Source organism: Nicotiana sylvestris, chromosome 6 (assembly GCF_000393655.2).
Source record: "Nicotiana sylvestris chromosome 6, ASM39365v2, whole genome shotgun sequence".
NCBI classification, from domain to species: Eukaryota; Viridiplantae; Streptophyta; class Magnoliopsida; order Solanales; family Solanaceae; genus Nicotiana; species Nicotiana sylvestris.
The window spans coordinates 1,749,136-1,771,240 of NC_091062.1; the positions used below are offsets into that span (position 1 = coordinate 1,749,136).

A 22,105-nucleotide genomic window follows, 5' to 3' on the forward strand; every position below is an offset into this window, starting at 1 on the left:
CCAAGCTACATATGCAGCTATATTCCGTTTCATTCTCCTCCACCAATGATGTTGCCATAAATCTTGATACATTTTGGTGGTACCAGGATGAATAGAATACCGCGAACTGTGGACCTCTACAAGAATTAATTCATGAAGCCCATCCACATTAGGAACACAAATACGACCCTGCATCCACAGAACTCCATCATCCTCCAAAGCAACCTGCTTGGCACCACCATACTGTAATGTGTCCTTAAGGACAAGCAAATGGGGATCATCATACTGTCTCTCTCTGATGCGTTCATATAAAGAAGACTAAGCAACTGTGCAGGCTAGAACCCGACCAGGCTCTGAAATATCTAACCTTACAAACTGATTAGCCAAAGTCTGAACATCTGCAACTAGCAGCCTCTCACCAACTGGAATATATGCAAGGCTGCCCATACTCACAGCCTTTCTACTCAAAGCATCGGCCACTACATTAGCCTTTCCAAGGTTATACAAAATGGTGATATCATAGTCTTTTAACAGCACTAACCATATTCTCTGCCTCAGATTAAGATCTTTTTGTTTGAATAAATATTGTAGACTACGATGATCTGTGAATACTTCACATGACATGCCATAAAGGTAGTGTCTCCAAATCTTCAACGCATGAAACAATGGCTGCCAATTATAAGTCATGAACAGGATAATTCTTCTCATGGATTTTCAACTGCCATGATGTATATGTAATCACCATGCCATCTTGCATTAATACTGCACCAAGTCAAATACGAGATACATCACAATACACCGTGTACGATCCTGAACCTGTGGGCAACACCAACACTGGGTCGTAGTCAAAGCATTCTTGAGCTTTTGAAAGCTCAACTCACACTCGTCTGACCATCTGAATGGAACACCTTTCCAAGTCAATTTGGTCAACGGGCTTGCAATAGATGAAAACCATTCCACGAACCAACGATAATAACCTGCCAAACCTAGAAAATCCCGTATCTCTATAACTAAAGTAGGTCTAGGCCAGTTCTGAAATGCCTCAATCTTCTTAGGATCCACCTTCATGCCTTTTGCGGATACAACATGCCCCAAAAAGGCAACTGAGTTTAACCAAAACTCGCATTTTGAAAATTTGGCATATAATTGATTATTCTTTAAAGTCTGAAGCACAATTCGAAGATGTTGTTCATGCTTCTCTCGGCTGCTGAAGAAAATTAAGATGTCATCAATGAATACAACCATAAATGAATCCAGATACGGCTTGAACACCCGATTCATCAAATCCATAAATGCTGCTGGGGCATTGGTAAGCCCAAATGATATCACTAAGAATTCATAATGCCCATACCGGGTCCGAAAAGCTGTCTTAGGGACATCAGATACCCTAATCTTTAACTGATGATAGCCTGACCTCAAGTCAATTGTCACGACCCATTCCCATAACAGATCGTGATGGCGCCCAATACCGTTGTCAGGCAAGCCAACGCGAAAGTATTAGTAATTCTTATTTTACTTACCCCAAACAGTTACAACATTTTCTTAATTTGCAACTAAAAGCAGGTGATAATATGCAACATTCGATAATAATTATACAACCCAAAAGAACCGTCTACCAATGTGTGTGCCAAGACCTGGTGTCACAAGTTGTGGGCAACTAGTAGAATATACAAAAGAATAAATCCATCCTACTGTCCGAAATAGAATAGACAGCAAAAATAAATAAAAAAGAGACTCCATCAAGCTGTTGAACGGCATAGGAAGGGGCAGCTCACCGTGAAAGTCTCAAACTATGAATCAGGTGCGCGCACCAGACTGATAGCCAGATGTACCTGCCTCCGATCCTGTACAATTAAGTACAGAAGCGTAGTATGAGTACATAAACAATATGTACCCCTTAAGTATCCCGTCTAATCTCGAAGAAGTAGAGACGAGAGGTCGTTTTGATACTTACTAAGGTCAAATAATATAATGAAGTGTTATGCTAAGCATGGGAGTCACAAATAATCAATAGTTTGTAGCAAGAGGTAATAAGCCATGTTCTTAACAATTTTACAATTCCCCGTTTACATTCCAAATATTTAGCAGATCAAGTCATGAATAAGATTTCACATAGATATCATGCGCACATTATGCCGAGGTCGACGGCCCGATCCAACAGGAAATAAATTGTGCACTGCCAGAGGGTCGAATGGCGCGAACCATGGATGCATTTATTTCTACCGAGGCAATCGGCCCGATCCACAAATATCAATTAATATCAAGAAAACACATGAATGCGCATTTATTTTCAAACAAATTCATACAAGTGTCCAACAAGTGTATACATTCGCTTATATTCCTTTCCAAGTCTCTAGCATACCCTAAGTGATCACATTAGCAAGAAAATATAGAGACATTCACAAATATAGCATGGTACGGGTCCTAGACTACTCGTACAATTAACATAATAGTAGCTACGTACGCACTCTCGTCACCTAGTGTATACGTAGCCCCCGCATTTAGTAGCAATTATTCAATTATTACACCTATGAGGATAATTCCCTCTTATAAGATTAGAAAAGAGACTCACCTCGCTCCAAAGTGCGCTTCAAATACCAAGAACGAGCCCGAACTCTCAATTTGGAGCCGAACGATCCAAAACTAATTAAATGAGGTAGGAACTAGTCAATATAAGCTCACACACCTCGCTCCAAAGTGCGCTTCAAATACCAAGAACGAGCCCGAACTCTCAATTTGGAGCCGAACGATCCAAAACTAATTAAATGAGATAGGAACTAGTCAATATAAGCTCACAAGATCATATTATATCTATTTAAGCAATTTCCCAACCCTTAACACAAGTTTCCCAAAGGTTGTCTTACATACACACTGGTGGAATTTCATTTTCTTCCGCTTTTTAAAATAGTAAGAGGGGAATTGAGTAAAATATCCTTGTCGACCCCGGGCCCACGTGCCCAGATTCTGAAATTTTTTGAAGGAAGTTGTTCTCCATAACCTAAGAATCAATAATATATGATTTCTAATTAATTTCATAACAAATTTCGTGGTTAAATCTAACTTTTGTCAAAATCCTAGGTTTTGCTCTAACCCCTTGATTTCACCTTAATTCTAGTGTTTAATCTACCTAAGACATATGTATTAAACTAAGAATAGGTGGAATAATCTTACTTCTAGATGCTAGGTGGAAGTCTTCTCTCAAAAGCTTCCAAAATCGCCAAGGAGTGAAAAGTGGCAAAAAGGGACTTAGAACCCGTATTAAATGAAGCTCAATGCTTCAGCGATTTCCGCATCTGTGGTTAGGGGACCGCATATGCGATCCCGCTTCTGCGAGAAAGTGAACGCATCTGCGGAATTGGCCAAATAGGATGTGACCGCTTCTGCGGTCTAGAGGCCGCTTCTGCAGTTTGGGCCTGGCCTGCCCTGGGCCGCATCTGCGATAGGCAGACTGCTTCTGCGGTCTTGCACATGTGGCCGACCAACCGCAGGTGCGGTTATGACAGAAGCAGATGCTTCAACACTTCTCAAAAATTCCAACTTCACTCGAGCCTCGTCCCATTGACGCTCGGGGCTCTCGGGCCCCGCCCGAACATACCGACAAGTCTGTAATCATGAAACAGACCTACTCGAACCTTCGGAACGCCCGAAACAATGCTAAATCTAAGAATCACCCCCTAAAACCAATTGAGTCAAACTTATGAACTTCAAGTTCTTAATTTTCCTCTAACAAGCCGAAACGCCCTTAAACTACTCGGATTGACACCAAATTTTGCGGGCAAGTCTTAAATGCTATTTTGGACCTGTACCGGGCTTCAGAACCAACATACGGGCTCGATACCTATGTGATCAATCATTAGTTAGCTTCTTTAAATCCTTTGAATTTTAGTTTAACAATTTCTAATAAAAAATCGTTACTCAAGTTAGGGACCTCGGAATTCGATTCTGGGCATACGCCCAGGTCCCATATTTTCCTATGGACCCTCCAGGGCCCTCAAATCACGAATCCGGGTCCGTTTGCTCAAAACGTTGACCAAAGTCAAACTTAGCCTTTTTTAGAAAATCCTTAGGAATCAAATGAGCATATTTCACTCCAAACTCTTCCAAATATCGAACCAACCATCCCCGCAAGTCGTAAATTAGTTAAAGCAAGCGCGGGAAGTTTTATTTAAGGGAACAGAGTTCTAAAAGGCAAAACGACCGATCGGGTCATTACATCAATCTTCGAAAATACCTTGACACCCTGAAGTTGATAAAATAAAATCGATTCTTGGCAACGGATATTTATTTTTGATAGTGACCTTGTTCAACTGCCGATAATCTATACACATCTACATAGAGCCATCTTTCTTCTTTACAAATAATACTGGTGCACCCCAGGGAGAGACACTAGGTCAAATTAATCCTTGATCAAGCTCCTTCAATTCTTTCAAATCTGGCGGGGCCATACGGTATGGTGGAATAGAAATGGGCTGAGTGCCTGGAGCCAAATCAATACAGAAGTCAATATCTCTATCGGGTGGCGTCCCTGGCAAATCTGCAGGAAATACTTCTGCAAATTCACGAACAACTAGGACTGAGTCCATAGAAGGAACATCCGCACTGGGATCGCGAATATAAGCCAAGTAAACTAGACACCCCTTCCCGACCATACGCCGAGCCTTCATATAAGAAATAACCATGCTGGTAGAATGGCCAGGAGTTCTCTTCCACTCTAATCGAGGCAAACCCGACATGGCTAAGGTCACCATCTTGGCATGGCAATCTAATATAGCATGATAAGGTGATAGCCAATACATACCCAATATGACGTCAAAATCTACCATGTCGAGAAGTAGAAGATCCACACTAGTCTCAATAGAAGATCCTCAATATATCTTTTCAATCAATTTTGTTGCGGCGTGCAACCCGTTCCTCCAATATATTAACTTTCATTTATGTTGCGGCGTGCAACCCGATCCTCAAATAATATAATTTACCAATTCTTATAAAAGAAACTAATTCAATAATTGCAACAACTAATATGGAATTATATGGCAAATAAGCATACAATAATTACAATTTATTTAGGAAACAAGTAATGACAAGTAGCAATTAATTGTGGAATTAGGGAGAAAATGTACAATTTAATATTTAATATGCTCACTGTCAAGTAACAATTAAGTCACATGAATCAATTAAGCATGTAGCAATCAAGCATGGATTCAAGGCACAATATTGAGCAAGGAATATGAGAGAGATAATTAATATAACAATTAATTCATGATTTAAAACAATTTATGTTTTTCGAAAAATTATGCAAACAATTAATTTGACGACGTATAGGCACTCGTCACCTTGCTTATATATTGTACACATAGAATTCACATAAAAAATAATTCAAAGGTTCTATTCCCTCAAGTCAAGGTTAACCACGACACTTACATTGCTTTGCAGCCAAATTCAAGATTTCAATAAACCTTTGCCTCGTGAATTCGTGTCCAAAGACTTCAATCTAGTCACAAACAATTCAATATACTCAATACAAATCATAGGAATTAATTCCATATGAATTTACTAACTTTCCAAATAAAAATTCGGAATTCACTTTAAAAATCAACCGTGGAAACCACGTCTCGAATCCCGGAAAAACTCACGAAATCCGAATATCCGTTCCGATATGAGTTCAACCATACAAAATTTATCGAATTCTCACATCGGATCGACTTTCAAATCTTCATTTTTTATTTTTGGAAGATTTTATAAATATTTCAATTTCTTCCATCTAAATCCGAAATAATTGATGAATATAGACAAGGATTTATGAAATATAATCACTTTCGGATATAGAACACTTATCCCAGTCGAAGACGTGAAAAATCCCTTTAAAATCGCCCAAATCCGAGACTCAAAATTCAAAAATGAGTAAAAATGGCGAACACCCGATTTTATGTATTCTCTCCAGCATTTTGGCACCTGCAGACTCGCATTTGCGAGACAAAACTCGCATTTGCGGAACAGGGCTGCTTGTCCAGTGGCCGCATCTGCGCCCTGAAATATCGCACTTGCGACATCGCAAAAGCGCTCCAGTAACCGCAGAAGCGACTCGTCCATCGCGGAAGCGGCTGCGCACCTGCGCTAATTTCTCTGCAAAAGCGGAGCTCGACAGGGCTGTCCAATGTTGCAGAAGCGATTGGAATTCCGCATGAGCGACCATTCACCTGCGCACAAAAACTTGCAGGTGTGACGCACTAGAACCAGCACTAGACAGCAGGTTCCAATTGTTCAGTGGCTCGTCCGAAACTCATCCGAGCCACTCGGTACCTCGTCCACAAATTCCAACAAGTCCCAAAACATAATACGGACTTGCTCGGGGTTTCAAATCCCGTTAAACAACGTCAAATTTACAATTTACACCTCGATTCAAACTTTTGATTTTCAAACTTTTCAATTTACAAAACCCGTGTCAAAACATATTAAACGAATCCGGAATGACTTCAAATTTGGCACACAAGTCATAAATAACATAACGGAGCTATTCCAATTTTCAGAATCTCAATCCGAGTCGATATCAGTAAAGTCAAATACGCGGTCAAACTTTGGAAATCTTTAGCCTTTAGATTTCTAGTTTCTGTTAAATAGCGATAACTTGAGTTAGGGACCTCCGAATTCGATTCCGGGCATACGCCCAAGTCCCAAATCACGATGCGAACCTACTAGAACTGTCAAACACTAATCCACGTCCGTTTGCTCAAAATGTTGATCGAAGTCAACTCAGTTGAGTTCTAAAGCTCTATTTCATATTTTAATCATTTTTTCACATAAACTTTCCGAAAAAATTTATGGACTGCGCATGCTAGTCGATGAGTGATAAATAGTATTTTTCGAGGTTTTAAATTACATAAATAAATATTTAAAATAAAGATGATATTTTGGGTCATCACACTTTCTATCTCAAACTTTGTGCTCAATCAAATATTGCGAACAATGGGTCAAAAGGAGTATAATACATGGAGGGAAGGGAGGAAAATGGACAAGAAAATTAATAGGTGGGGCATCAAACTATACCAATAAGGTTAAACTTCATATAGCCAACCAATTGGACTATTATGCACGAAAATCTAAGTTAAACTTTGTTGTAAGTTAATTTAACCTAATGATGCAAAAATCCAGATATTATCAATGTACAAAAATTAAACCATGTTAGATGATTAATTCTCTTAAGTTTGTTCGTAATATAAAGACGTCACAAAGAGATAGGAAAACTAAGTCAAGAACAAATCACATGATCAGTAAGGCCTTAAGTTAAAGACTAGTACTTCCAATATTCAATAACAATCACACACCATAATTCAAAGAACTCTACTCATGCAATCTTGAAAACTTGAAACATGAGTAAGTATACGTAATTACTATAAACTTTGAAAAAATTGATCACTACACCAAACTTAATAAACTAATTAAACACTATAAAACCCTTGTTAAACAATCACATATATCATCAAGAAAAACCTTAAAAAGTGTTCACTTTTTCATGTTATAAGCAATGTCTGGAGTAAGAAACTTATTTTCTTTCCTTATTTTCTTTCTCATTATTGCCTTAAACTTCACTAATGGCTTAGCCATTGATCATAAATCTGATGCTAATATTGCATTAATCCCACAAAAGAAAGGAATAAAATGGTTGCATTGGCCATTTGTACATGCACCACCACCACCTTCATCTTTTTTTCCTAAGTTTCCATTTCCAAAAATATTTCCCTGGCCGCGATTTTTGCCACCTAAGCCTTTTTTGCCTAGTGAAAAAAGCGTCAGTGACATAAGCATGGACAACGGTCAGAACGTGCTGGAAAAAAAATATTATTGTGCTTTAATTATTGAGGCGTGTATGCTTGAAAGGGATACGTTATGTGTTCGCCATAGGTGTACCTTCTCTTATGATTGTTGTACATCCATTAATACTGAATTTGGTTCTGAGGAATGTAATCAGTATGAATTTGCCATGATAAAAAATGAGTGTGCAAATCAAGCTGCTCCTCCTCCTACAGATTACTAAGTTATTAAGGGAGTATATGTACGTATATGTTCATATAGTCGATCCAACTCGTTTGGGACTAAGGCGTAGTTTACATTATTGTTATTTTATGTATATGTGTGTATATTTCATATAGTCGACCCCAACTTGTTTGGGGCTGAGACGTAAGTGATGTTTGTTGTATGTGTTTGTGTGTATATCTATGAGAATAAATTAATGAAGTGATTTGCTTCCTGACTTATCAAATTATAGTGCTATTTTTCATGTCATGATATATACAAATTCTTGCAAAATTTATCTCGATTGTTTCATAAATTAAAAAATTGTTAATATTAATCATCTTCTACATCTTAACATATATATTTCATGTCAAATGGACCATATAATTAAATAATTATTTTTAATGGATCATATAACTATTGAACCCCGTTCTATTTCTATCTCATTATTAAATTTTAACCATAATTGAATAGATATTCATTAACTAAAAATGGACCATAGAGTGGACAATGGCCAAAGTCAATGTGATATTATCCATATAACAAAAGGACAGACACATACCTAAACCAAGATCCAGCCCTTTGGTATCGGGTTCAACTGAACCCAGTACTTTCAGTACGGAATATAAATTTATGTGTAAAAAATTATTAAAATTATGATATGTAGTAGATATCAGCCCATAACTTTAAAAATATAATTAATTTAAACCCATAAAATTTTAATTATGTATCCGCCTATGCATTTAACTATTTTCTTACTTGTTACTTCTTCTCTCCTAATTTATGTGGCATTCGAAAAAGAATAATTGACATATTTTAATAAATCAATGGAGAAGAAGGTGGATGTCTATCAACAAGGATATGGAACAAGAATTAGGAATTATTCCTTGAATTGGATTATTCCTGTCACTTTTTCTTGGAGTATTTTTTTTTTTGTTTTTCCTCCGGTGTTTAGTGTCTTACGTTTGTTTTGGAGCTCGAATAATTCGAATTTTTAATGCAAAATCTCATTTTAAGAGGTGAAATGCTTTTTATTAAAGACGATTTCATACATAGAACTCAAACCTAAGACCTTTAATTTTATTAATGATGAAGAATTATTTACCTCTCACGTAACCTCTAGGGCTTTATTGAGGCATCTCATTCCTTCTACAATAGTGTTAAAATATAAAATAATTTTTAATCAGTCAAGATTCTTGCTGAAATTCTAAAAATAGATGGCCCTTCTTTTCTAACATTTATAAAGGGTGAAAGAAATAGGAAAAGATTCCTCTGGTTATATTTTATTTAAAGTTCTTTTATTTATGATCCTTTTTAAGCTTTAATATTAGTTTCCACATAGTAAATAATTATGCAATTTCTCTAACGAATAATTAAAGATATTAAACGCATCATTAAAGGCCACTTTAAGCTAATTATCTGCTAATAAAAATTTACTTATTAAGTATTCCCATAAGTTTTTGATCGGTTGAGCGAGAGCCCTTTCACATGGGACTCCCGGAGTACTATGATTGACTTTAATCTCTGGTCGATCAACCGGTCTCGCAGTCAGGCAGGCTTATACCATTATGCACACGAGCGGAATCTTAGCTTGAGCCTATCTTCGCGCACCTTTATTACTCTTAGGGTTCGTTTGATTAGAAAACAAGTTATCCCAGAATTAATGATCCGCGGATTGTTATCTCACCCTCTTATATGAATAAAAAAAATACTATAATCCTGAATAACTAATCTGGGTTAGTTATACAACGATTTTATCCTAATCAAACGTGTGATAAACTCATCTCAAATTTAATCCTGAAATAATTATCCTTTATCCCTCATACCAAACGAGCTCTTAATCATTGTATTATAATCCCAATATAATTTGTTTATAGTTGGAGTTTTATTTAAACAAGAAAGAAAAAGCAAAAAACAATTATTTTCCTATTAGGAGTGAAATTTGTTGGCCCAATAACATGTATAAACGTGTGGGTATATTTCTTTTAAAATATTTGTTTATTTGCCCTTCCCTATCACCAAATATTATTTGTATACACTCCTTTTTTATTCTCTACCCTAATAATCCTTAGAAGTCCAAAACCGAGGGAGAGAAAAAAAGGAAAAATAAGGCAAAAATCATGTCTGATGAAGAACACCATTTTGAGTCAAAAGCAGATGCTGGTGCCTCTAAAACTTATCCTCAACAAGCTGGTACCATTCGTAAAAATGGTTATATAGTTATTAAAGGCAGACCCTGCAAGGTTAAAATCTTACCCTTTTTCTTTTTTTATTTATTTATTATTAAATCTACTTTTGTCAAGTTCAGGTTTTGTGTATGATTCTTGTTTTTGTTTTATGGGGTTTGTAATTTTGAGGTTATATAGTTTCTTTGTTTTATTATTAAATCTACTTGGGCCAAGTTCAGATTTTGTGTATGATTCATGTTTTGTTCATGGGGTTTGTTAATTTTACACTATTTTGAATGAGTTTTTTTAAACCCTATTATTGTTTTATTATTAATGGGATTTATTACTTTATTATTAGATTCACTTTGGAAGGTTTAGATATTAAATCTGAACCTTGTTTTTTTTCATGGGGTTTGGTTTTTTTGGCTCTTTTTGAATGAATTTTTGGATATAAATCAGATCTTGATGGATTCTTGCTACTTGTTTTTATGGATCTTTATTTAAGTGGTATGTAGTTGTAGTTGAAGATAGAAGTAAAGGGTGTGTTTGAGCTATGTTTTTTTTTTCCTTTCCTAAGCCGAGGGTCTACCGGAAATAACCTCTATGCCTTCTTGAAAGTAGGGGTAAGGTCTGCACACTACCCTCCCCATATCCCGCATGTGGTATTGCACTGGGTTTGTTGTTGTTGTTGTTGCATGTCACACCAAGTTGGTTTTAAAAAAAAAGTGTAGTTAGCTTAAGCCTTAACCACAATTATCTACTAAACTGCCATAGTGATATTACACATGGATATTTTATGTTGACATCAAAATAAGGAAAGGGTGTTTTTGAGTTGTTACTTTTAAGTTCTGATTTATTTGATTTTTGTGTATGCATATGTAGCTTAGATAATAGTAAGTTTCTTTGTTTTCTTTTCCAACAAAACTTAGGTAGATTGGGAAGAATCACCTAGCCTTTTTTGTCTCTACCTTATTTGAACCCTAGTCTCCACGGTTTTCTTAAAAAAGAAAATTTAAAATATACTAATGAAGGTACCTGTATCGTAATGCTATTGCCCGCTATCACTGTTCTTGTATTTTTCTCGCTTTAGCTATAGTTGGTACGAATAAAAAGGTTGAACCTTTACAAAGCCATTTGAGCTATTTTGCTTAGCCTCTCTGAAAATGTCTGCCGGGTGTGTGTCGGATCCTCCAAAATAGTGCATTTTTGGAGGATCCGACATGGCTGCAATATCATTTTGGAGAGTCCGTGCAACATAGCTTTTGAGGAAAAAGGATACAATATCATTGTTGTATCAGCTGAAATAATGCATCACTCAGTAATCTTTGATCTTTTCATCACAAATGGGTATGTTCATTTATTTGATCTTTGACGATTGTCCCTTTATACGATGCTAATCTTGAACAGGTTGTTGAGGTCTCCACTTCAAAAACTGGCAAGCACGGACATGCAAAATGTCACTTTGTAGCAATTGATATTTTCAATGGAAAGAAGCTTGAAGATATCGTTCCTTCCTCCCACAACTGTGATGTAATACAGTGTTTCTTCCTCTCTCTTTTTTTTTTTATTTCTAATGGTGTATGGTCAGTTTGCGAACATTAGAAATTTGATTTTGTCTGATCATTTTCATGTTTTCCACAGGTGCCCCATGTTAATCGTACCGACTATCAGCTGATTGACATCTCTGAAGATGGTTTTGTAAGATTTCTACTACCTATGATACGAACGTGTATCAGTCATCCTATAATTGGGGCAAAAAATTTTAAATGATAATGCAACATAATTTTGATTGATGACCTTTTGCATCATTTTGTATATCTGTAGTAGCTTAGTCGTAGCTTCTTAATGAAGTTGAGACTCATTTTTCTTTTCTACCTCAGGCGGAAGAGTCTTCCGGGAAGACAAACCTTTTCTTCTCCAAAATTTAATACTAAAACCAAAGACTTGAAATTAAGATGTTGTCTCATTCAAACTGTCTTGAACTCGAGTTTCTTTGGCTAATTCTTTCTTCAACTCTGTTTCTAGTGTTGTAATTTGTTCGTTTCTTTGCCAGGTGTCTCTTCTTACTGAAAATGGAAACACCAAAGACGACCTCAGGCTTCCCACCGATGAAGCCCTGCTGAGCCAGGTACACATTTTGGATAAATATAACATGAAGAACCTTTATTTTCTCGTTTTTCCATGCACAATATCTGAGTAAAGTTGTCAACTTCGTTATAGGTTAAAGGTGGATTTGAGGAAGGAAAGGATCTTGTGTTGTCTGTGATGTCTGCAATGGGTGAAGAGCAGATTGCCGCTGTTAAGGACATTGGTACCAAGAACTAGTCGCGCATTCTGCAGCATAAATAATTTGCTTTAGCCAAGACATTTTATATCTTAATCGTGGTACTTTGATATCCGTTGATTATGAACTCGACTTATATCCTATTGGCATGGCTTGAATAGTTGAACTTTATGGTTTGTCTGGTAAGACAGAACTGGATTTGATAGCAGAAGTGATTTATATGAATGTCACTTTTTACTGGTTTTATTCATTATGGGGCTATATTGTGCTTAACATGTTCATCCATATAGAAGGGTAAATTTCAATCATTTTTCTCGAAATATTTAGGCAAGGGAATTTTGGCGTAATTGGTAAAGTGGTTATCATGTGACCAGGAGGTTACGGGTTCGAGGCGTGGAAATAGCCTCTTGCAGAAATGCAGGGTTAGGCTGCGCACAATAGACCCTTATGGTCCAGTCCATCTTCGGATCCCGTACATAGCGGGATCTTAGTACACCGAGCTGCCCTTTTTCTCGAAATATTTAGATATGGATTGCACCTGTTTCACTATGGAGTTCTAGTAATGGCAAGAACAAGTACGAGACAATTCACTAACGGTAAGGATATGTATGGATCTAAGGTATAGTGGAGAGTAAAATTGGCTATTTCATATGATAAATGGGCAAATTTGAACCATATCATTATAAAGTATAGCACTTATATTGTCAACTTAAAAAACCATGTTGGGTTTGCACCACTTTATGGTAGTTTTGATACCAAAATGCTCCAATTAATTGAGGCATTATTACTTATACATTACTTTGGAAAACATTAAAATCTCGAGTATTACTCGTGTTCAAACAATTTCATGCATTTAACTTGTAAAGGGTAAATAACTACTACATTTAACAAGTTTATTTTGGTCACTAGAGTACTTTGAACATGTTGGTTATGTCATGTATATATCTATATTAACTCGTCTAAGAATAGTAGCCAAACCACTTATTTGATACACATAATTGACAATAGTAAGTGTTCCACCAAATATCTGGCTTAACTATAGTTGCTCGATCGATGATCTACATCTTTTCCCATAGTCTCGGAATTGTGTCTTGATCTTCTATATGCGAAATATAAGGGACTAGTTTCTATAGTTATTTTCCTTTGTCTAATTTCACGCCTTATTATGACGAAATGGGAGTTGGCTTGGCATAAAAGGAGATATGGAAATAGAAAGAAAAATATTTTTCTTTACTTTTATATATTTGACGAATTACAATCAAGATCCGTTGTAGTCTAGTTGGTCAGGATACTCGGCTCTCACCCGAGAGACCCGGGTTCAAGTCCCGGCAACGGAATTCCCTTTTTTTTTTTTTTAATTTTTTAATTTTTATGTTATGTGTCGTGAAAACATTTCATCTTTTTTTTAAAGGAATTAAACAGTAAATTGCATAAAACCTTTTTAATGAAAAATGACATATATAACTTATCAATTTGGACAAGTTACTAATAACATTTTTTCACCGTAAAATTTTTAAATTTAAATTCCTCTTTTTCTTCTCTAAAGTCCCTAATCCATTGATAAATGCTTTCAATATAGTTTAAAACATTTTATGGTGACCATTATAAGTTACTATTAATACGGATTCTATTAGATACATTATAATATCTAATTATTGTTAAAAATTCTGAATTATTCTATATAATTTTATGTAATGAATCTAAACATATTCTTGACGTGTTCAAACGTTGTAAATTTCTCAAAATTTGAGAGTTTATACAATCAAGAGACCTGAAGGTACTTAATATTTGAGTAATCCTCTCTTGTCACGTATCTTCGTAACTAAACACCTCCTAATTAGGCATATTTTATATTAGTGAATTGATTAGGTGGATAATAGTCCTAGACAAAGAACATGCAGTAACTAGAAACAAACCATTTGAATTAAAAACTTGATCAAAACTGGACAAATGTTAGGGCCAGAGGCGGATGTAGTGTAATGACTACGGGTTTAACTGAACCCATAATTTTCGACGCGGAGTAAAAATTTGTATGTAAAAAATTCATTAAAATTACAAAAATAATAGATATGAACCCATAAATTTAAAAATATAACAGGTTCAATGTTAAAATCAATAAAATTGAACACATAAGATTTAAATCCTGGATTCGCTCCTGGTTAGGGCTTGTTCTCTTTGTCATTTAATGCAAATTTCCTTGATAATAAATGCTTAAAATATTAGGTGCAGGGACTTGCAAATTGTAGCTAAGAGACAAAAGTAACTCATTTTCTGGGAATGGAAGCAAATTATATTGGTCATAGCATAAAAGGAAACTATGAAATAATTGCATAGTATAATTTGTTCCGATGATTAGATCTAGTGGTAAGAGCATAACGCATGATGTGTCAGTGAGACACATGTTACAGATTCAAACTCTGCCGCTAATAAAAGCTTAGTATTTACGTGAAGAATATTAAAGACGCAGACTCATTATCCAATAAGTTTTGAGACGTATACAACTGACTATCAGGATTTCTTGATTATTACAACAATAAAAAATGTACCTCCTTCGATCCACGATAATTGTTTTTTTTTGTCTTTTCTTGTGGTCCACAATATTTGATTTTTTCAAATATCAAGAAGGAAATTATATAGAGCCTTGGAGTATATGTTATATTTTCAATGAACAAATTAAGGTTAATATGGATATTTTTATTGTTAATTAATGCTAAAAGGTGAATTTCTTAATATCTCACATACTGCGCATTTAACGCTTTCGTATTTTTGAAATTGGATTTATGCATTATCGACTTATTTCATATCATGGTTCAAGCGTTAAAAATCGGTGAGGTTTACTTTTCCTTTTCGATGCCCGTGGAACTACTGTCAATGGTTTACCCTTGCGAAAACAGCCAAAAAATCAATTAAAATGAACCAAGGCGAGTAATAAATAAAAATAAATGCTTAAAATGGTAGGTGCAAGGACTTGCAAATTGTAGCTAGAAACAAAAGTAACTCATTTGCTGGTAAGGGAAGCAATTATATTGTTGACAGCATAAAAGGAAACTGTGAAACCATTTCCTTAGAATAATTTGTTCCCCATCTACCATTTCAAGAATTGAGGACCTACAAACAGTTGGTGAAGAAGAAAAACTCAATAAATGAGATTTAAATGATTGAATAACATTGAGACAAAAGTAGGACATGTTGAAAAAATATGGGCCTCAACAGTTGGTAAACTTGCCTTAAACATTGGAAACAAACTTAAAAATGCATCCCCATTGCTATGAAGATAGTTCTCAGTTGTCAAATCTATTTTTAGCTGGCCACCACAGTTTTTGAGACATTAACAGATAGCATTAGGTCCCTACATGTTAAATGTATGTGTAACAGCCCAATCCGTTAATGATATTGTCTGCTCTGGACCTAGACCCTCATGGGTTAAAACGCGTCACTAGGGGCTAAGGCTTGTTAACTTATATATCCATCATCCCTCTTGTGTGTTGCCGATATGAGACTCTGTCTAAAGTCTAGGATGTTACATACACCCCCTCTTATGGACTCAGTATCCTCGCTGAGGTTTGCCCCACTGCATGGGATTTGTCTAGACTTAGCACTGAGGTTTGCCCTGTCTAACCTGGATTTGCCTAAACTCAGTTGAACTCTGACCCGTCTAAGTCTGGGGTGTTACATACACCCTCTCTTATGGACTCAGTATCCTCGCTGAGATTTGCCCCACCGCATGAGATTCAGCTAGACTCAGCACTGAGATTTGCCTCTAACCGAGATTTGCCTAAACTCATTTGAACTCTGACCCACCATCGGAAAGGCTAACACAAGAGTGGCTCTGATACCATCTGTAACAGCTCAGCCTACTAGTGATATTGTCTGCTATGGACCTAGGCTCTCACGGATTTAAAACGCGTCACTGGGGTCTAAGGCTTATTAACTTGTATACCAAGCATCACTCTTGTGTTCTACTGATGTGGGACTCTGTCTAAAGTCTGGGGTGTTACAGTGTGATCTAATTCCAGGTACAACAATAACAGATATCTTACTTAGGCGCACGTCACGAGTTCGAACTTTGCCGTAGACAAAAGCTTGATATTTAAGTGGAGAAGGGTAAAGAGGCAAACCAATTATTCCCCGAATTTTAAACTATGTGCCGGTTGGCCTGGTGTTTAAGTAGGATGGAGGGTCTAATTATCCATTGAGTTTCAAACCGTATGTCATCTGGCCCTCGAGAGTATCGGAAACAGCCTCTTTACCTTTATAAGGTAGGGGTAAGATCTGCATACACACTACCCTCCCCAGACCCCACTTATGAGATTGCATTACACTGCATGTTTTGTTGTTGTTGTATCTCGGTTATAAAAAAACACCAATCATACTTTTGTTAGCTGCTCCAGCAAACAGGTTATGATGGTTGCAATGTAAGAAGAAGCAACACTTTTATCTTGCTAAAACTCATGCATTTATAGACATGAAAAGAAGTTACTTACCACTAGTTAATCTTGATCTGGTAATCTAGAAATCTCAATAATCTATTATGCATAGATATTTAACTCATTTCTGTACAAAACCAGTTTTGCTGCTAATCTATGTGAACTTAACCCGTTGTTACAAGTCTTGTATCGCTAAATATGTGTTCAGCGATGCAGAGAATGCTTACACGAAGATGAAAATCACTCCGAGGAGAAACTCAAGTCGTCGATAGACCTACATATCTCTGCTTCAATGGCTTCATCGACTTTTGTTGCTTCAGTTTCATCTTTGTTTGAATCCTTCTCTTTAGCTTCAGCAGATTCGACACAGTCATGAAATCTAAAGCAACTAATAAGATGGTCATTTGTAATACCAGAAACCTGCATGAAAGAGTAGACCACAGTAGGTCCCACGCCCCGAAAACCTCTCCTTATTAGATCTTTGCTAATCAAATCCGCTTTGGCCGTCTTCACTGGCACCTGACGAGGATATCTAAATCCGCTTACTATAGGCTTGTTGTTCACAAAGCTCCAGATATACTTGTCAAATGATCCAAATTCATCTATAACCTGACACAAGCAACACCTATATAAAATTAATTTTAACGCCAATTTGAAAAAAAGTTGCTATTTTAGCTTATGTTTCACAAAACAGCCTTACTAAACAGCACATTGGCACTAAGGAGAGGAACTACTAGGTAGCTATGTTGCTCGGACTCTCCAGGATCCTCCAAAAATGCACTAAATTTGGAGGATCCGACATGCATCCAACAATACTTTTGAAGAGTCCGAGTAACATAGCTAGGTAGCACCAGCTGGGACTTTTTTATAGTTTAAAATATCAAGGTAAGACTTACTCCAGTGAACTTGCCAGTTGTGGATACAGATCAAAACAAACTGACTTATCAACAGGACCACTATAAATTATTTCTCTACCTAATCCAATTGATCAATAAATGATTGAATATCCCTAGAAGTAACAAGATTATAGAGAGTGGTCCATGAAAGCGAAAGGCTCCCGATAAAATCATAATTTTGATCACAAGCTAGCTAAAAACTACATTCACACTGTGATTCTTTTTTAGATTTGGTCGGTACATATAAATTGAAACTCATATAGGTGTTTATGCTAAATTCTTGATATTAGCCATAGTACGCTAAATATATTAGTAAATGACAGACAAATGGAATCGAAGAAGACTGGAAGAGGTGTTCACTTTTGCTAACTGAATAGCGAGTAAATATACCTTCGACATTTGACGGGCATTTTCAATTATGGCTCGAAGTTTAAGTTCTGATAATAGTGAGCACGCTGTACTTCCAGGAGCTAAAATCTTCTTTTCATTTAACTTCGCCACTACTATGGGATCAAAATCTGCAAATACTTCTCTGCACCATTTTATTAAAGGTTATGGAAAACTCGGTATAGTGAGGAAAGGCAATGCAAAAAGGAACGTGCAAGACAAAATATAGCATACCACTCTAGCCCAGAAGAGAAAACTAAGGCAAATCTTATGCTTTTCGGGGTGAAGAATAAGACTTTCCTCTATCAAAATAAAGAACTTATTCCAAAGAGAATACCTGAATATGTGCCTTTTGCAAAGAATGGAAGGCCATGAGAGTTCAGCCAATGCTCCGCAAAGAACAAGGAGCTCAAATAGTTTCCTGCAATATTCAAAAAGAATTAGTAACTATATTCTGTGTAAGAATGCTCTGGACAAGAATCTGGCAACTTACTTGTCGTCATGGACGGGAACTCCCCACTCTTCATCGTGGAAATCAGCATAAGACGGATCTGGTTAAAGGAGAGACAATCTAAGAAACTACAAGCTCAAAGTGATAAGAGTGGCTAGTATATATATAGCTTAACATGGAACTCAATTCTCAGTTATATACTCCCAAACATATTTAAAGTTCTCTGAAGCTTTTCAAATTGACATTTTTTTATAGTGATACTTATAACCGCATATCCATTTTTTACGATGGAAGGGGAGCCTTGGAGTAACGGTAAAGTTGTCTCCGTGTGACCTATAGGTTAGGGGTTCTAGCCGTGGAATCACTGATGCAGCAGGATAGGCTGCCTAAGTCTGACCCCCTAGGGGTGCGGCCCTTCCCTGGACCCTGATTAAACGTGGGATGCTTCGTGCACTGGGCTGTCTTTTATCCATTTGTACGATGAAGCTAAAAAAGACACAAATATTGGGACAAGTGAAACTAAAACAAACTACACAAAATTGAGTAACAGTAGCGTTATAGGAACAGCATATAACGCTTTATGTCTCCTAAATTGAGTGGTAAGCAGCAAAAAGAACTCTTACCAATTTATGTACTGACAGCTTATTCTGCAGTTTGCATAATATGCATATAAAAGTCTTAAAAATGCATAAAAGGCAGAACTCGATGATCAGAATAATGATCTAGAGCTTCAAGATAGAAGTAACTGGAGTAATTCAACAGAGTAGAAAGATAGCCTAGAGCACCTCATAATAATGAAGCTGCATACTCGAAAGATAAAATTGCCTCCACACCAATAGCACTGAAGGTAGAAGATAGTATGGTCTTGCTATAGCCAATTCGTATATCATTCAGCAACAGGATTTTATCTTAAACTCAAAGAATAGCTCCTTATAATAGTCCCGACATCCTATCATATCTACCTAGGTTCCACATCATTAAAAGATTTCAATCTTTTCTTTATTTCATAGTCGGACATTAAAACATAAAACTGTTCCAAGTTCTACAAATTTTCTTCTTCAAACATCTCTCACTGATTCAGCCCATTCTTGGACTCCTCCAAAGTGATGGTAAAAAAGAGTAGAAAAATCAAGCTATCAAGCTACAATTAACCTTAAAAGCATTACTTGATTAACCTTCCAATTATAATTGCTTACAGTTTGGACAGCATAATATCAGAAAAAACCGTATGTTCTAAATTCTTAAAAAAGAACAACAAAGGACACACCTGTATTAGGTGTCACCCAGGAACATCTTTTCTTGGATTGCAAACCGTCAATTGAAGAGTCTGATATATCATCTGAAACAATCCTTTTGGACTTTGATGCCAACTGCTTCCTTCTACTTGAGGTACTACTCATTCTATATATCCTACCGGTTGAAGCACTACTATGAAATGAATCCGTCGAGGCATCAGAAGAACATGAAGCACTGAGCGACAGATTGGAATATAATGACTCCTGTCGCCGAAGTATTGAAGGAACATCAAAAGAATGCAATGAAGGCGATGGTTGGTCACCATTCTTATCCTCCTCTTTCGACTTCACTGCCTTTCTTGTAGGTTTTGAAACAGACTTTCTTGAACCAGGTGACCTCAGTGCCTTATTCCCAGCAAGTCCAAGAACTGGCCTTGCTTCTGAATCAGCTGCATTCATTGACCTTACCCTTGAAGCCCCTGACATTGAAACGAAAACTCCCGTCTGCTTCTGCCACTTAAGTTAAACTTCAGGCTTCGAAATCCTCAAAATTCCCTATGTTTACCACCTCCCTACAGCACCCAAGTTTCAAAATTGCTAATTATAAGAACCACTCAAGATCTTACAAATTCACACATTGCTAAAAACCCTGCAAAAATCCAACAAATAACACCTCATAATGCTTCTGAATCCTATCCAAATCACAATATCTCTCTTATAACCCTTCAATCCCAAGAAGCACAAAACTTGGATTAGATAATCATCTTTAACAAATCCAACAAAAAAGCAAAAACTCTCATGTCAATATTGACTCTCAAATTGCAAAAATTTCAATAAAGGTTCAACCTTTTTCATAAACCACTCAAAACCCACAATTATTTCCCCTCAAAATTCAACCTTTAAGGCCCATTCAAGTTAAACACTCAAAAAAACATCCACATTCTACAGATGAAATGTCAACTATCTTCCCACAAATGCAAAATTCAGCATAAAGATCAATCTTTAACTTAAACTACTAAAAACCCACAATTTATTTCCCCTCAAAATTCAATCTTCAAAACCCATTTAAGCTAAAAGTTCCAAAAACATCCACATACTTGAAATGACATGCCAAGCTTGACTCTCACAAAAATCTCAATAAAGGTTCAACCTTTTTCATAAATCCACAAACTATTTCCCTTCAAAATTCAATCTTTAAGACTCATTTCAGTTAAAACTTCCAAAAACAACCACATATTTGAAATAAAAGGTTAACTAATTGACTCTTAAATTGCAAAAATCTCAATAAAGGTTCAACCTTTTTCATAAACCACTCAAAACCCACAATTTATTTCCCCTAAAAATTCAATCTTTAAGACCCCATCACAAAGTTAAATCTCTCAAAAACAGCAACATATCCAAGAATTCAAATGCATAAAAAAAATATATTATCTGCCTTTGACTAAACAAAATCTTCCAATACACACATTTTCAATTAAAAAAATATTTACTGCATAAAAATATGTAAAGACAGCTAAGCCAAGTAAAAGTATTATTGAAATAAGAATGAACCTTGAAAAAAAGTAGATAATCCATTGAGCATTTTCTTTATTTCTTTTAGGAGGGATGAACTGAGACTTTGTCTTTTCAGAACTTCATTATTCTGTGAAGGAACAAAAGCTGTTGTTCAGTGATACTAATGATGCTTTTTTTTTTCTCTCTCTCTCTCTTTCTTTATTTCTTTTGTTTTTCTTTAAAAAGATTATATTTTAGGGGAATGTAGAGAGAGAGAAAAAAGGAAATGTAGGAAATGTGATGGGGTTTTTGATCTGTAAATAGAAAGGGAGTTGTTTTTGCTGTGAGTTAAGATAGAGAGAGAGAAGTACAGTGTGTGTGTTGATTTGGGGGGTGATGAAGATCTGAGAACCGGTTTGAACTTTGAACTGACAAAACAGTTGGGTTGGTGACCAGCTTGGCCGGTTTAGGTGGTTTGAAGCAAAAGAAACAACAACTAGTAATAATCATTGAATTATTTTTTTTTAGAACAAGGATTTTATTATGCATATCACATAATAGCAGAGTTAACAATATTCAAAGTGCCCGATAGGACATACCCTACTTGGCTATTACAAGACATTAACATGTCTCGAAGAATATTTTTGTTTCCAAAAGATACTAGTCTAGAACAAACATTTTTGTTAACATACTTAATTAAATAAGTCAAACCTTGATAGTCTGAAGTTAAGATAGCAGTTACAAAATGAGGGGCGTAGTAGATAATATTAAGAT

At 36.1% G+C, this 22,105-nt stretch overlaps 3 protein-coding genes and 1 non-coding gene across 5 annotated transcripts; 3 read left to right on the plus strand and 1 right to left on the minus strand.

Annotated features, from left to right (window-relative positions):
• Nucleotides 1-7,461: 7,461 nt before the first annotated feature.
• On the plus strand, nucleotides 7,462-8,236 carry LOC104241847 (uncharacterized). Its single transcript, XM_009796804.2, has one exon. It carries the CDS (start codon nucleotides 7,502-7,504, stop codon nucleotides 8,009-8,011), a length of 510 nt encoding a protein of 169 aa, XP_009795106.1. The 5' UTR covers nucleotides 7,462-7,501; the 3' UTR covers nucleotides 8,012-8,236.
• A 1,745-nt stretch (nucleotides 8,237-9,981) lies between these two features.
• LOC104241848 (eukaryotic translation initiation factor 5A-1/2) lies at nucleotides 9,982-12,691 on the plus strand. The gene is made up of 5 exons (XM_009796805.2): nucleotides 9,982-10,232; nucleotides 11,565-11,687; nucleotides 11,799-11,855; nucleotides 12,211-12,285; nucleotides 12,378-12,691. The coding sequence occupies exons 1-5, from the start codon at nucleotides 10,110-10,112 to the stop codon at nucleotides 12,480-12,482; spliced, it is 483 nt and encodes a 160-aa protein (XP_009795107.1). The 5' UTR covers nucleotides 9,982-10,109; the 3' UTR covers nucleotides 12,483-12,691.
• Nucleotides 12,692-13,705: 1,014 nt separating this feature from the next.
• On the plus strand, nucleotides 13,706-13,778 carry TRNAE-CUC (transfer RNA glutamic acid (anticodon CUC)). Its single transcript has one exon. It is a non-coding gene; the product is annotated as a tRNA-Glu (tRNA).
• A 3,168-nt stretch (nucleotides 13,779-16,946) lies between these two features.
• On the minus strand, nucleotides 16,947-21,730 carry LOC104241850 (uncharacterized). Of its 2 annotated transcripts, none has more exons than XM_009796806.2 (6): nucleotides 21,389-21,730; nucleotides 19,870-20,486; nucleotides 18,645-18,702; nucleotides 18,489-18,572; nucleotides 18,155-18,296; nucleotides 16,947-17,477 (listed from the first exon to the last, which is right to left on the minus strand). In XM_009796806.2, the coding sequence occupies exons 2-6, from the start codon at nucleotides 20,321-20,323 to the stop codon at nucleotides 17,109-17,111; spliced, it is 1,107 nt and encodes a 368-aa protein (XP_009795108.1). In that variant the 5' UTR covers nucleotides 20,324-20,486; nucleotides 21,389-21,730; the 3' UTR covers nucleotides 16,947-17,108. The 2 variants fall into 2 exon arrangements, with proteins under 2 accessions (XP_009795108.1, XP_009795109.1); XM_009796807.2 differs by having other exon boundaries at nucleotides 19,870-20,409; nucleotides 21,389-21,702.
• Nucleotides 21,731-22,105: the final 375 nt, after the last annotated feature.

What these genes read in the sequence shown, in the direction of transcription:
- LOC104241847 (XM_009796804.2), top strand. Translation starts at nt 7,502, where the DNA reads ATGTCTGGAGTAAGAAACTTATTTTCTTTCCTTATTTTCTTTCTCATT.
- LOC104241848 (XM_009796805.2), top strand. Translation starts at nt 10,110, where the DNA reads ATGTCTGATGAAGAACACCATTTTGAGTCAAAAGCAGATGCTGGTGCC. An exon ending in TTAAAGGCAGACCCTGCAAG is followed by an intron (nt 10,233 to 11,564) that starts GTTAAAATCTTA and finishes AATCTTGAACAG; the next exon opens with GTTGTTGAGGTCTCCACTTC. An exon ending in CTTCCTCCCACAACTGTGAT is followed by an intron (nt 11,688 to 11,798) that starts GTAATACAGTGT and finishes TGTTTTCCACAG; the next exon opens with GTGCCCCATGTTAATCGTAC.
- LOC104241850 (XM_009796806.2), bottom strand. Translation starts at nt 20,323, where the DNA reads ATGTCAGGGGCTTCAAGGGTAAGGTCAATGAATGCAGCTGATTCAGAA. An exon ending in CTGGGTGACACCTAATACAG is followed by an intron (nt 18,703 to 19,869) that starts GTGTGTCCTTTG and finishes TCCTTTAACCAG; the next exon opens with ATCCGTCTTATGCTGATTTC. An exon ending in GTTCCCGTCCATGACGACAA is followed by an intron (nt 18,573 to 18,644) that starts GTAAGTTGCCAG and finishes TGAATATTGCAG; the next exon opens with GAAACTATTTGAGCTCCTTG.